The sequence below is a fragment of the Taudactylus pleione genome, unplaced genomic scaffold (genome assembly GCF_031769625.1).
Source record: "Taudactylus pleione unplaced genomic scaffold, aTauple2 ptg000268l, whole genome shotgun sequence".
Lineage (NCBI taxonomy): Eukaryota > Metazoa > Chordata > Amphibia > Anura > Myobatrachidae > Taudactylus > Taudactylus pleione.
In genome coordinates this window covers 499,026-514,960 of record NW_028284670.1, presented here as the reverse complement: position 1 = coordinate 514,960, position 15,935 = coordinate 499,026, and the positions used below count along the sequence as shown (strand labels likewise).

General features: G+C 49.2%; 1 protein-coding gene across 1 annotated transcript in view; it reads left to right on the top strand.

Annotated features, from left to right (window-relative positions):
• The first annotated feature begins 1,290 nt into the window (after positions 1-1,290).
• FIS1 (fission, mitochondrial 1) overlaps positions 1,291-15,935 on the top strand; it is a 28,981-nt gene continuing 14,336 nt past the window's right edge. Inside the window, exon 1 of the mRNA XM_088481232.1 lies at positions 1,291-1,393. Within this exon, the coding sequence (XP_088337358.1) occupies positions 1,349-1,393 (45 nt within the window). The 5' untranslated portion in view covers positions 1,291-1,348. The remainder of the gene's footprint in view (positions 1,394-15,935) is intronic.

Genomic DNA, 15,935 nt, shown 5'->3' with positions numbered 1-15,935 from the left:
GGCACTACTGGGGGCATTACTACTGGGGGCACTACTACTGGGGGCACTACTACTGGGGGCATTACTACTGGGGGCACTACTACTGGGGGCACTACTACTGGGGGCATTACTACTGGGGGCACTACTACTGGGGGCACTACTACTGGAGGCACTACTACTGGGGGCACTACTACTGGGGGCACTACTACTGGGGGCACTACTACTGGGGGCATTACTACTGGGGGCACTACTACTGGGGGCATTACTACTGGGGGCATTACTACTGGGGGCACTACTACTGGGGGCACTACTACTGGGGGCATTACTACTGGGGGCACTACTACTGGGGGCACTACTACTGGGGGCATTACTACTGGGGGCACTACTACTGGGGGCATTACTACTGGGGGCATTACTACTGGGGGCACTACTACTGGGGGCACTACTACTGGGGGCATTACTACTGGGGGCACTACTACTGGGGGCACTACTACTGGGGGCACTACTACTGGGGGCATTACTACTGGGGGCACTACTACTGGGGGCACTACTACTGGGGGCATTACTACTGGGGGCATTACTACTGGGGGCACTACTACTGGGGGCACTACTACTGGGGGCATTACTACTGGGGGCACTACTACTGGGGGCACTACTACTGGAGGCACTACTACTGGGGGCACTACTACTGGGGGCACTACTACTGGGGGCATTACTACTGGGGGCACTACTACTGGGGGCATTACTACTGGGGGCACTACTACTGGGGGCACTACTACTGGGGGCATTACTACAAGGAGCATCACTCCCGGAGGCTCTGCATAAGGGCACCTTTAGTTGTGTTCTTTACGGACTCATTGCAGAGAGAACCCAATTAATGTTTTAAATGGTACTTTAGGTACACAAGTACCGAAAGTTTTCCCTTTCCAAAGAAGAAAGTTGTCCCCTCGCGGGCTCGCTATGCTCTGGGCTCGGTGGCTCGCCACAAAGTTATATTCCCCCACTTGGAGGGCAGGGAATGACGTTGGACACTGGCTGATGATGTCAGGGTAAATCTACGGAAGGGGATCTAGCTGCTCCCCTCTTTTTTTTTGTCATTGCGCTGTTCCCTTCAGAGAGCCCACACTTAAGATGGCCGCCAGCATGCTATGCAGCCCACAGAGCGCCCATAGATAAGATGGCCGCCAGCAGGGCTATGCAGCCCACAGAGCGCCCATAGATAAGATGGCCGCCAGCGCAGCACCTTATCATCCACCTCAGGGAGCCCACACTTAAGGTGGCGGCGTCCGGGCAGTGAGGTAATGACGCCGGTGACGGGATATAATAACGGCCGCAGGGCTGGGTCCGGGTCACTCCTCTTCCGCGCAGGATGGAGGCCGTGCTCAATGACCTGGTGGCTGTGGAGGATCTGGTGGTGAGGCGCGCGCTATAGGTGTAATGACGTCATGTAATGTATAGTGGGGGCGTGGCGGTGACGTATTAGCCAGCTGTGTGACCTCATTAGTCATTAGGTGATCTCTGTATACCCAAAATAATCTATATAACTATCACAGGACAGGTGTCTGGCTATATATACTGTATATATATCCCCTGTACACTATATAACTATCACAGGACAGGTGTCTGGCTGTATATACTGTATATATATCCCCTGTACACTATATAACTATCACAGGACAGGTGTCTGGCTGTATATACTGTATATATATCCCTTGTACACTATATAACTATCACAGGACAGGTGTCTGGCTGTATATACTGTATATATATCCCCTGTACACTATATAACTATCACAGGACAGGTGTCTGGCTGTATATACTGTATATATATCCCCTGTACACTATATAACTATCACAGGACAGGTGTCTGGCTGTATATACTGTATATATATCCCCTGTATACTATATAACTATCACAGGACCGGTGTCTGGCTGTATATACTGTATATATATCCCCTGTATACTATATAACTATCACAGGACAGGTGTCTGGCTGTATATACTGTATATATCTCCCCTGTACACTATATAACTATCACAGGACAGGTGTCTGGCTGTATATACTGTATATATCTCCCCTGTACACTATATAACTATCACAGGACAGGTGTCTGGCTGTATATACTGTATATATCTCCCCTGTACACTATATAACTATCACAGGACAGGTGTCTGGCTGTATATACTGTATATATCTCCCCTGTACACTATATAACTATCACAGGACAGGTGTCTGGCTGTATATACTGTATATATATATATATCCCCTGTATACTATATAACTATCACAGGACAGGTGTCTGGCTGTATATACTGTATATATATCCCCTGTACACTATATAACTATCACAGGACAGGTGTCTGGCTGTATATACTGTATATATATCCCCTGTACACTATATAACTATCACAGGACAGGTGTCTGGCTGTATATACTGTATATATATCCCCTGTACACTATATAACTATCACAGGACAGGTGTCTGGCTGTATATACTGTATATATATCCCCTGTACACTATATAACTATCACAGGACAGGTGTCTGGCTGTATATACTGTATATATCTCCCCTGTACACTATATAACTATCACAGGACAGGTGTCTGGCTGTATATACTGTATATATCTCCCCTGTACACTATATAACTATCACAGGACAGGTGTCTGGCTGTATATACTGTATATATCTCCCCTGTACACTATATAACTATCACAGGACAGGTGTCTGGCTGTATATACTGTATATATCTCCCCTGTACACTATATAACTATCACAGGACAGGTGTCTGGCTGTATATACTGTATATATCTCCCCTGTACACTATATAACTATCACAGGACAGGTGTCTGGCTGTATATACTGTATATATCTCCCCTGTACACTATATAACTATCACAGGACAGGTGTCTGGCTGTATATACTGTATATATATCCCCTGTACACTATATAACTATCACAGGACAGGTGTCTGGCTGTATATACTGTATATATATCCCCTGTACACTATATAACTATCACAGGACAGGTGTCTGGCTGTATATACTGTATATATCTCCCCTGTACACTATATAACTATCACAGGACAGGTGTCTGGCTGTATATACTGTATATATCTCCCCTGTACACTATATAACTATCACAGGACAGGTGTCTGGCTGTATATACTGTATATATATCCCCTGTACACTATATAACTATCACAGGACAGGTGTCTGGCTGTATATACTGTATATATATATATATATCCCCTGTATACTATATAACTATCACAGGACAGGTGTCTGGCTGTATATACTGTATATATATCCCCTGTACACTATATAACTATCACAGGACAGGTGTCTGGCTGTATATACTGTATATATCTCCCCTGTACACTATATAACTATCACAGGACAGGTGTCTGGCTGTATATACTGTATATATATCCCCTGTACACTATATAACTATCACAGGACAGGTGTCTGGCTGTATATACTGTATATATATATATACCCTGTATACTATATAACTATCACAGGACAGGTGTCTGGCTGTATATACTGTATATATATCCCCTGTACACTATATAACTATCACAGGACAGGTGTCTGGCTGTATATATATCCCCTGTACACTATATAACTATCACAGGACAGGTGTCTGGCTGTATATACTGTATATATATCCCCTGTACACTATATAACTATCACAGGACAGGTGTCTGGCTGTATATACTGTATATATATCCCCTGTACACTATATAACTATCACAGGACAGGTGTCTGGCTGTATATACTGTATATATATATCCCCTGTATACTATATAACTATCACAGGACAGGTGTCTGGCTGTATATACTGTATATATATATCCCCTGTACACTATATAACTATCACAGGACAGGTGTCTGGCTGTATATACTGTATATATCTCCCCTGTACACTATATAACTATCACAGGACAGGTGTCTGGCTGTATATACTGTATATATATCCCCTGTACACTATATAACTATCACAGGACAGGTGTCTGGCTGTATATACTGTATATATATCCCCTGTACACTATATAACTATCACAGGACAGGTGTCTGGCTGTATATACTGTATATATATCCCCTGTATACTATATAACTATCACAGGACAGGTGTCTGGCTGTATATACTGTATATATATCCCCTGTACACTATATAACTATCACAGGACAGGTGTCTGGCTGTATATATATCCCCTGTACACTATATAACTATCACAGGACAGGTGTCTGGCTGTATATACTGTATATATATCCCCTGTACACTATATAACTATCACAGGACAGGTGTCTGGCTGTATATACTGTATATATATCCCCTGTACACTATATAACTATCACAGGACAGGTGTCTGGCTGTATATACTGTATATATATCCCCTGTATACTATATAACTATCACAGGACAGGTGTCTGGCTGTATATACTGTATTTCTACTTCAGGGTCCACAGGGTGACCTTGGGGTATAGCTGGATCCTCGGGCACCACGGAGTTAAAGCTTTTAGCTGCTCCCAGGATGCACTTGTGTCCAACCTCCCCTATACCTCGCCCCCGAGCCACAGGCACCTCAGTTTAAGATGGTGCCCGGCCGGAGTCGGGTCACCCTGCGGGGGGGGGGCTGCAGGAGCAGCCCCCTAAAGCTTTTATTTAACTTAGTTAAATTTATTTATTTTTTTGACTAGAGTTTTTTTCTCCAGAGCGGCAGCGCTGGGCTGTCTGTACAGACGCCCACGCTGCCGCTCCTTCTCCCTGCTGGCGCCGCGACGCCAGCACTGAACTGGGGATCGCGGCGGGGGAAGCCAGAGTCTGTACTAGCCGGACTCTGGCTTCCCCCGGGACTGCTGCCGGAAGACGCCGGGGAGCTTAAGGTAAGCCGCGCACCGCTGATTAGCGGCGGTGCGCGGGTAATGCCTTTTATATGCAGTCCCATGCCCCCAGTCTAGGGGACAGACCGGGGGCGCTAGCGGTGGCGGCGGGCCCCCCCTCTATCGGAGGCATACCCCGCCAGACCACTAGACCACCAGGGTAAATTAAGCGGCAAGCGGGATGCCGCAACCTTGGGGGTTAAATATGCTAGCCAGGGGAGGAAGCCTTCCCTGTCTAGCGGCTCCTCCCCTCAGCTCAGCGCGCCTTTCAGCTCGGAGTCTGGCGTCGCTGAGCTGCAGCTACTCGGCCACTCCTCCTCTGAGGTCTCCAGCGGCCATTTTCTTACTGGCAGCATGGATACTCTCAGGGAGCACGCGGACCGGTCCTCCTGTGTACCTCTCCCCCGACAAGGACAGTGTACACAGCGCTATAGCCCTCCCAGACACTGAATCTGGGAGGTTGATTGTAGTGGAAAGGTGCAGTGAGTATATCTTCCTGCATGGTATGTGACTTTTGCTAGTGCTGCCTGTCTGTGTCTTTTTTCTACTTACTGTCAGCCTGTACCTCTCCCTTTCCTTCTCCTACAAGCCCTACAGGTGTGCGGGGGAAGGGTGTTTCTACTGACCTCACCTATATAGATCACGTATTTGTGAGGTCCGTCACATACAGTTGTGTGCTACACGGTGCCATATTGTGGGCTGTTGTTCAGCACACTGGTGAGTGCGCACGTTTTCTTCCTAAAGTCATGTCTGAGGAGGAGATTGAGCACTCCGGGGCTCCGGCATTGTTCTCCTGCAGGCGCTGTTCTGCAGGAGTGGATAGGGAGGATTTGTCACAGGACGGCCTGTGCGGACGGTGCCAGGCGGTCCCTGGTACGTCTAAACCTCCCATGTCGCAGGAGCCACCATGGGCGATGTTTTCCCAGGTGCTGGTGTCCATCGCGGACCGTCTGTCGGTCCCGACTGCCGCCTCTACTAGGGCGTTGCCCCAGCCTGCCATCCCCCATTCCCCGGGTGTCCCACAATTATTGCAGACTCCCCCGGGGTCTCCGTTTCAGGCTCCTGTGACATCTCCTCCACCCTGGGTGGATGCGCTTTCCCACACTGTCCAAGATTTGGCTGCAGCATCTTCGGCTTTTCAGTCGATGTTGCGTAGTGACGTGCCCTCCAGGGCGTCTAAACGCTCAGTCATGGCACAGGCTGCGCATCTCTCGGATTCTGAGGGGTCCTCGGATGATGGTGAGGTGCAGGATGACTCAGCCTCAGATGCCTCAGTCCAGGAGGTAGACACTAAGTCTTCCATCAATGTGCGGGCTCTGGTTAAGGCGGTGCGGGCCATTCTTCTGATTGAGGATGAGGCACCCGCTCCCAAGTCAAGGTATCCTAGTTTTAAAAAAGCTAAGGTTACTTCTGCAGCGTTCCCCTTGTCTGATCAGTTGACTGATCACATGGCGGTGGCCTGGCAGACGCCCAGTAAGCGTTTCCTGCCACAGAAACGCTTGGCGTCCAATTATCCATTCCCGGAAGCGCATTGTAAGAAATGGGGAAACTCCGCCTGCAGTCGATTCCCATGTAACACGCCTCATCAGGAGTGCTACTTTGCCATTGCCGTCTATATCCTCGCTGGAGGATCCTACGGACAGGAAGGTGGAGACTTGTTTAAAGTCTATTTATTCTCTCTCAGGGGCTGTAGCCCGGCCGTCCATGGCCATCTCCTGGGTGGCCAAGGCCATTGAGGGGTGGGCCAACGCCTTGGAGGACATGTTTACGAATGAATCTCCGGACGTCCAGAGGGCGTTGTTAGGAAAGATGAGAGATGCCGCCTCCTACATTGGAGAAGCATCTTTGGATGCTAGCCTGTTGACCTCTAGGGTTTCGTCGGCAGCAGTGTCTGCTCGTAGATCCTTGTGGTTGCGGTCTTGGAGAGCAGACGCGGATTCAAAGAAAGGCTTGGAGGCCTTACCTTTTAATGGGGAATTACTATTTGGTCCGGACCTGGACAAAATAGTAGATACCCTGGCAAAATCCAAGTCAGCCTTCCTCCCTTCAGCTACTACACCTGCTAAGGTCCGGAGCTCGGCGTTTCGTTCCTTTCGGGTTCAGGGCAAGGCAAAGGGTCAGTCCTTCCCGAGGCAGTCCGCACCCAAGACCGCCTCAAAGCCAAAGAAGCAAGCCTGGAGTGCTAGGCGCCCTTCTTCCAAGCCAGAAGATAAGCCTTCTGCATGATGGGACGGGCCTCCCTCTGGGGGACCCCAGAGTGGGAGGCCGACTTCTTCAATTCGCCCAGTGCTGGCACAATACCACCACGGATGCCTGGGTGCGAGAAGTGGTCTCCCAGGGGTACGCCCTGTCTTTTCGGCACAGGCCGCCTTGCCAGTTTTTTTGCACAAGTCCTTCTCAGGACAAAACCAAGGCCTTGCAGGTTCAGGAAGCCATAGAGGCCTTGCTGACGGCGGGGGTCATTATACCCGTACCACAGTCTCAACGTGGGATGGGGTATTACTCTACGCTGTTTCTGGTGCAGAAACCCAATGGCTCTCATCGCCCCATCCTCAATTTGAAGTCCCTGAACAGGTTTCTCAGGGTTCCCAAATTCAGGATGGAAACTTTGCGTTCCATCATACTGGCGATGGAATCGGGGGATTATATGGTCTCCCTGGATATCCAGGACGCCTACCTCCATGTGCCTATAGCAACATCGCACCAACGGTTTCTGCGGTTTGTTATTCTCCACAACCACTACCAATTCAGGGCTCTACCCTTTGGTCTCTCCACGGCACCAAGGGTATTTACCAAGGTGATGGCGGTCATGGCGGCTCACCTTCGGAGCCAGGGGATACGGTTGCTACCGTATCTAGACGACCTCCTCTTGCTGGCAAGCTCCCCGGAGGTACTGATCCAGCATCTCCACCTGACTGTCGCTTGTCTACAGGCGCACGGCTGGTTGATCAACTGGAAGAAATCCTCCCTCATCCCATCACAACGGATGGTTCATTTGGGGGCCCTGCTGGACTCTCGTCAGCAACGGATTTTTCTGACTCCAGAGAAGGTCTCCTCCTTACAGCTGCGGATTCACAGTTGTCTGAGCAGTGGCAGAGTGTCGGTGCACTCAGCGATGAGAGTTTTGGGGTCCATGGTGTCGGCATTCGACATGGTGGAGTTTGCCCAGTTCCATTCCAGGCCCCTGCAGGGGCTGATTCTTTCAGAATGGAACGGATTGCCACACAGGATCCGCTCTCAGATGCTGGTGTTGTCCTCGGAGGTGCGTCTGTCCCTAGCCTGGTGGCTGCAGACAGCGCATCTCCTGGAGGGGCGCCCCTTTTGGATCCCGGAATGGGTTCTGCTCACGACAGATGCCAGTCTCCGGGGTTGGGGGGCGGTGACAGGCTCCTTGTCACTTCAGGGTCGTTGGTCGGCGGAGGAAGCGATTCTTCCCATCAACATCCTGGAACTGCGGGCAGTATACAGAGCCCTGCAGTCGTCCGGCACCGCTCTTCACGGAAGGGCCGTTCAGGTGCAGTCAGACAACGCCACCACGGTGGCGTACATCAATCACCAGGGAGGGACTCGCAGTCGAGCTGCGATGTCGGAGGTGTCCCGCGTCCTGGCTTGGGCGGAGCACTATCTTCCAGCTCTCTCGGCAGTTTTCATCCCAGGAGTCCTCAATTGGGAGGCAGACTTCCTCAGCCGTTACGATGTGCATCCCGGGGAATGGTCGCTTCATCCAGAGATATTCCAACTACTCGTGGACAAGTGGGGGCTGCCAGAGCTGGACCTGATGGCGTCCCGTCACAATCACAAGCTGCCTGTGTACGGGTCAAGGACAAGGGACGCAGGCGCAAGTCTGATAGACGCGCTGTCGGTGAAATGGCTGTTTCAACTGGCTTACTTGTTCCCTCCGATATCTCTGCTGCCTCGGGTCCTGCGCAAGTTCAAACAGGACCGAGGCACACTGATCCTGGTGGCCCCAGCGTGGCCCAGAAGGCCGTGGTACTCCGATCTGCGGAGCCTGTCCATCGACGCTCCGTACCTCCTACCTCAACGGCGGGACCTGTTGTCTCAGGGGCCCTGTCTTCACCCGGATCTGGGTCGACTATCTTTGACGGCGTGGCTCTTGAGACAGCCGTCCTGAGGTCTCGGGGCTTTTCTAGCTCCGTTATTACTACCATGCTGAGGGCGCGCAAGCCTGCTTCCGCGAGGATCTATCACAGAGTGTGGCACACTTACTTTCAGTGGTGTGAGGCCAGAAACTATGATCCCCAGGTGTTCCGGGTTTCGCGTATTCTGGCTTTCCTTCAGTCGGGTTTGGATTTAGGATTACGTCTTTCTTCACTGAAGGTACACGTGTCTGCTCTGTCGGTGTGGTTCCAGCGCAGGATCGCTGCTATGCCGGACGTACACACCTTTTTCCAGGGTGTTTTGAGAATCCAGCCTCCCTTTGTGCCACCTGTGGCCCCGTGGGATTTGGCGGTGGTTCTTCGGGCCTTACAGGGTCCTCCTTTTGAGCCCTTGGAGTCAGTGGAGCTCAAGTGGCTAACTTTTAAAACTGTTTTCCTCTTGGCAATTGCTTCTGGCAGGAGGGTTTCAGATTTGGGGGCGCTTTCTTGTCGTCCCCCTTTTCTGATTTTTCATCAGGACAGAGCGGTGCTTCGCACTCGTCCTGATTTCCTACCTAAGGTGGTTTCCAGGTTCCACATTAATCAGGAAATTGTTGTACCAGCCTTTCAGTCACCTGATCTTTCGGCTGGGGAGACTTCCTTAGACGTTGTCCGGGCACTCCAGGTTTATGTGGACCGGACTAATTCTGTGAGGAAGTCGGATTCTTTGTTTATCCTCTTTGGTTTTCACAAGAGGGGTTGGCCTGCCAACAAACAGACTCTAGCCCGTTGGCTTCGTTCTGTTATTATTGAGGCTTATATGCAGGAGGGTTTACCTGTTCCAGCCTCTGTTAAGGCTCATTCCACTCGGTCCGTGGGCCCTTCTTGGGCTGCTAGCCGTGGCGCCTCTGCTGTTCAGCTCTGTAAGGCGGCCACCTGGTCTTCCATTCAGACCTTTTTGAGGTTCTATGCGTTTGACACCTTTTGCCTCTCAGGATGCATCCTTTGGGCGCCGGGTTCTCCTATCAGCACAGGAGCGTCCCCGCCCTTAGTTGGACTGCTTTGGGACATCCCCAAGGTCACCCTGTGGACCCCTATGGACCCTGAAGTAGAAAACAAGAGATATGGTAAGAACTTGCCTTTGTTATCTCTGTTTCTACGAAGTCCATAGGGTCCACAGGGCACCCGCCCTGACGCACCTGGCTTCATATGGGCTCTGTGACTGGTCACCGGTTTTCCGTCTCCCATTTCTGTGAGTATGGTTCTTGTGTGTTCCAGTCTTCCTTCTCTCTGTTTCGTCTCCTCCTCCGGCCTGGGCTGCTTACCAACTGAGGTGCCTGTGGCTCGGGGGCGGGGTATAGGGGAGGTTGGACCCAAGTGCATCCTGGAAGCAGCTAAAAGCTTTAACTCCGTGGTGCCCGAGGATCCAGGATCCAGCTATACCCCAAGGTCACCCTGTGGACCCTATGGACTTCGTAGAAACAGAGATAACAAAGGTAAGTTCTTACCATATCTCTTGTTATATCTCCCCTGTACACTATATAACTATCACAGGACAGGTGTCTGGCTGTATATACTGTATATATATCCCCTGTATACTATATAACTATCACAGGACAGGTGTCTGGCTGTATATACTGTATATATATATCCCCTGTACACTATATAACTATCACAGGACAGGTGTCTGGCTGTATATACTGTATATATATCCCCTGTATACTATATAACTATCACAGGACAGGTGTCTGGCTGTATATACTGTATATATCTCCCCTGTACACTATATAACTATCACAGGACAGGTGTCTGGCTGTATATACTGTATATATCTCCCCTGTACACTATATAACTATCACAGGACAGGTGTCTGGCTGTATATACTGTATATATCTCCCCTGTACACTATATAACTATCACAGGACAGGTGTCTGGCTGTATATACTGTATATATCTCCCCTGTACACTATATAACTATCACAGGACAGGTGTCTGGCTGTATATACTGTATATATATCCCCTGTACACTATATAACTATCACAGGACAGGTGTCTGGCTGTATATATATCCCCTGTACACTATATAACTATCACAGGACAGGTGTCTGGCTGTATATACTGTATATATATCCCCTGTACACTATATAACTATCACAGGACAGGTGTCTGGCTGTATATACTGTATATATATCCCCTGTACACTATATAACTATCACAGGACAGGTGTCTGGCTGTATATACTGTATATATATCCCCTGTACACTATATAACTATCACAGGACAGTTGTCTGGCTGTATATACTGTATATATCTCCCCTGTACACTATATAACTATCACAGTATTAGTGTGTAGTCTCTTAGACAGTCTATATGGATGAGGTGAGTGCATTTGTTACTGAATGTACAGCCTGTAGCTGCCCTGTGGGGGTGATAGAATTGTGTTTTCGCGCCCTATGTCCTGTGTAAAGTGACGTGAGGTCAGGCGGCCATAATCACTTCTTTCCCCTGCATGTCGTGTCCAAATAGACCGGGCTTAGCTGGGTATAGCGGCTAAACCCGTCTAAAGTCCCGCTATGGGCGCCCAAACTCCCGTTTTAGGTGCTGAAAGTGCCGACTGATCGCACATTTCTGCCGGCCTGCCCGGGGGTCTGTGAGCAGAAATGCGCTCTCCCGCCGGCTGTACGTACCCGTACAGATCAACCACTGAATTGCTCTGTCGGGCGTCCAGCGCCATAAGCCGCAGGCGCAAACCGTTGAATCACTCCCCTACTGTAGCATATCTGTGCAAGTTTCCCTCTGTGCTGGCTGAGGATAACTCATCCAATAATGCTTCTTATTATCATAGGACAATCCCATCCATTCATATTGCAGGTGCAGGTGTTTATGGGTAATGGGGATACGCAAATTCCCCTGTGTCTGTAACATTGTGTGCAGTGTCCACGTATTGTACACAATATCATGTGCGTTATCTGCTTCTGTCTATAGACCTCTCCTATCACAAATGGTGACACACCACAGGTGCTGGCAGGCTCACGTGGTCCCAATAATTAATCCCTCCCCCCCCCCCCCCCCCCCCCCCCGGGAGTAGTTGACATTTCAATCACATGTACATAGTTTAAAGCATTAAAGAACAGGGCGGATAGTCTTACTATGCGCAGCACAACCGACCCCATGTAGGGTGAGGGTGCATTTGCCATGCGGAGCATAGGAGGTTTATTGTGCAGTCGGTCGTTACTGACAAATAGGGACACTTCCAGGGCGATACCTATTTTTTTTAAAACCCAGGACTGTCCCTGGAAAATAGGGATCGTTCGGAGCAAAGCAGTATTTGCACCATGACAGAACCATTCTGCATGCAGGTGGGGCAGGTGTAAAATGTTGGGAGGGGATTATCCTAGTTTAACTCTAAACTGCAGTGTAAATATAAGGCTATCCAGCATATGTGGGCGACATACAAAAGCAGCCAATATTTACCCTGCATGCAAAAATAATAAATGTTTGCTCCCTTTGCATTGCAATATGGTTTGTCCAGGTGCAGTTGCTTCTTTACTTGCCCTGCTCCTAACTCTGTGTAAACCCCTATGAGTTGGGTGGGGGGAACCGGTTTATCTTCATCTACAGTAGACATGTACTATGTAAATTATTGGTACATTACATTTCATTGAGCTTCCTTTATAGTCCCAGCAGATGGCGCCAGAGCACCATCCTTCTCGTTCACTTGTCACTGGTTTGTACCGTGATACAAAATCTATTATATCCCTGTGTTCCCGGTCAGGGGCGCCTCTCTCTCTCTTGTGATCATTGCATTTTAAATGGTGATGCCTAAACTCTGCTTTTATCTCTTCCATCTGTGAGTGATACAGAGCTAGTACAAATTTCTTCTTCAGGGACCATAGGGGGTCCACAGGGTTGACCTTGGGGTATAGCTGGATCTGGATCCACGGGCACCACGCAGTTAAAGCTTTAGCTCCCAGGATGCACTGGGTCCATCCTCCTCTATACCCTGCCCCCCTGAGCCACAGGCACCTCAGTTTTAAGTTGGTGCCCGGCCGGAGTCAGGTCACCGTTAGCGCAGGGGGGACTGATTAGCAGCCCCTAAGCTTCATATTATTTTAGGAGTTTTTAATTTTTATTTTATTTTTTAACTCTTCAGAGCGGCAGCGTCGGACGTCCAAGCTCCCACTCCTACACCCTGCAGGCGCCGCGGCGCCAGTACAGATCTGGGGATCGCGGTGGGACCCCAGAGTCTGTGCTAGCTGGGCTCTGTGGGATCGCTGCCGCGACGGGGAACAGGCAAGATCGTGGGTCACCGCTTGCGGTGATCCGCGGGTGTATGCAGTCTCTTGCCTCCGGTCTCTGGGTACAGATCGGAGGCGCTGGCAGTGGCGGCGGGCCCCCCTCTCCTGAGGTATACCCCCCCGTGTCCACTAGACCACCATGGATTACAAGCGGCATCCGGCATCCCGGGGGTTAATTGCCAGCCAAGGGAGGCAGCCTTCCCTGTTCAGCTACTCCTCAGCTCAGCGCGCCTTTCCACTCGGGTCTGGCATCGCTGAGCTGCTCTTATCTTACGGCCACTCCTCCTCTGGGTACTCCGGCGGCCATCTTCTCTCAGGCATTGCGTGGACCCCCTGCGTACCTCTCCCCTGCTAGGACACAGTGTACACAGCACTATAGCCCTCCCAGACACTGACTCTGGGCAGGGTGATTGTAGCGGAAGGTGCAGTGAGTATATCTTCTCTGCATTGTATGTGACTTTTGCTAGTGCTGCCTGTCAGTGACTTATTTCTAAATACTGTCAGCTTATACCTATCCCTTTCCTTCTCCTACAGTCCTGACAGGTGTGTGTGTGTGGGGGAAGGGCTTTTCTCTGATCTCACATATATAAATTCAAGTATTTGTGAGGTCTGTCACATACAGTTGCTTGCTACACGGTACCATATCTGACGGCACTCGGAGACTGTCTCAATTTAGGCAAAGAGCCCCCATAACGGGGGATTTTAATCGTGCAGTCAATGTTTCGGGGATTGGATCCCCTTCATCAGGACAAGTGGTGTGAACAGAACCAAAAAACCAAACACAGTGTTAAATAACAAAATGGAAACTCTATTCTCCCACCCTCAGCGACACCAGCTGCCGCAGGCTCCGTCAGCTGGGCCTCACCCTCCGCATCCACCGGCCGCGCCGTCCCCGTCATCGGGCCCTGCTGGGGAACCATGGCAACAAGCAAACAGCATGTGTATACTGCAAAAATCAAGAGAAACAATGCACCATCCATTAGCACTAACAATAAAAACACATTGATGTTTAAAAATAGTGTGTGATATAGTATTCAAATATATATGTGTGTGTGTGTGTGTTCCAAATATGAACCGGCACTCAAGATATAGAAACTGTGAGCCAGGGTGCCTTCTGTTTAGAAATCGAGTATCCAAGCAAAAAGATCAGCTGCACTCCCGGACTTGATTCTTGGTGAAAAAGACTTTAATGCATGCCATACAGCCGACGTTTCAGGGACATTCCCGACCCTTTTCTCAAGGCAGGCGTTGCAATAATAGTTTACATTATAAACCGCAGACAAAATCGTATGCGATTCCTACCTTTTAAATAGCAGAGTCCTTCCTGTGTGCTGGCGCCGACCGGGGCAGGCAGGGGGAGGAGATGGCGTGCACGCAGCAACCACTGTCCTCCAATGATGACGTCACTCCCATGTTTGTGGGTTGCAAAGGAAACAAGCCACAAGACGGGTATACTGTCTCCCCGGCCCACGGCAGCTACAAAGAGAGAAATAACAAATATTTAAACTTACTGTCACAATGGCAGTAGTAATACATACTGCTTAAATCCAATCACCGAGTGATTTTACATAAAACACAAATACAAACTGACGTACTACAACATTCACAGAACAACAGTGCAAATATCCAGATTATAAATCCTACAGAAACTAGATTAATAGCACTACCTATTCCATAAGACACGCTGATAAGTCTATGCGCTCTATGTAAAGAGCTAAAACACTTGCCTTACAAACAGGAGCTGGTGAACACTCGGTGGCCCCGACACTTTTTACAACATTATCATGCACTGGCCACCTTAACACATAAAATTATTGACCATGTCCCGATGTCTGCGAGGGGAGGTGACGGAGCTAAATCTTTATTACAACTTGAATCCAGATGGATATACCGTCTGGACACTCCGTCTCCACCGTGCATTAAATGAATCGCTGGGTTTGAGCAGTTTTCTTTAATTGCGTTTTAGGCCTTTTAGCCATTCTATTCATTGTTCTCCGATCTGGTTTATCTATTAGATAGGATCTTTCACTTTTGTCTGCCCGATTAATGTACGTTTTTGGTTCTTTTATCCAGGATTACTGATTTCCCTGTTCTAGCCTATTTCTTATTTTAATTTTATCACCTACCTATGCTATGCTTCATTTTTGCCACTAGATGGAGCTGGAGCACTATTTTTATACACCATGGTTTGGTCCATCACACGCGCAACTTTTGATGATAATAATTTTTTACTGTAAGTAGAATGATTGTTGGATATGGTATTGGCTCAGATAGCTTTGGAAATGTCAAATGTTTATTTATATATATATATATTTTTTTTTTATACTATCACACTATTTTTAAACATCAATGTGTTTTTATTATGTGATGTTCTTATTGTTAGTGCTAATGGATGGTGCATTGTTTGTTTCTCTTGATACTTTGTTTTTGTTCCACACATGCTGTTTGCTTGTTGTCATGGTTCCCCAGCAGGGCCCGATGACTGGGATGGCGCGGCCGGTGGATGCCGAGGGTGAGGCCCAGCTGACGGAGCCTGATCCGGATCCAATCCCTGAAAAGTCGACTGCACGATTAAAATCCCCTGTTATGGGGGCTCTTTGCCTCAATTGAGACAGTCTCCGAGTGCCGCCTGTTCTGTTTACATGACTGTATTGTGGGGGCGCTGACCCTCGAGG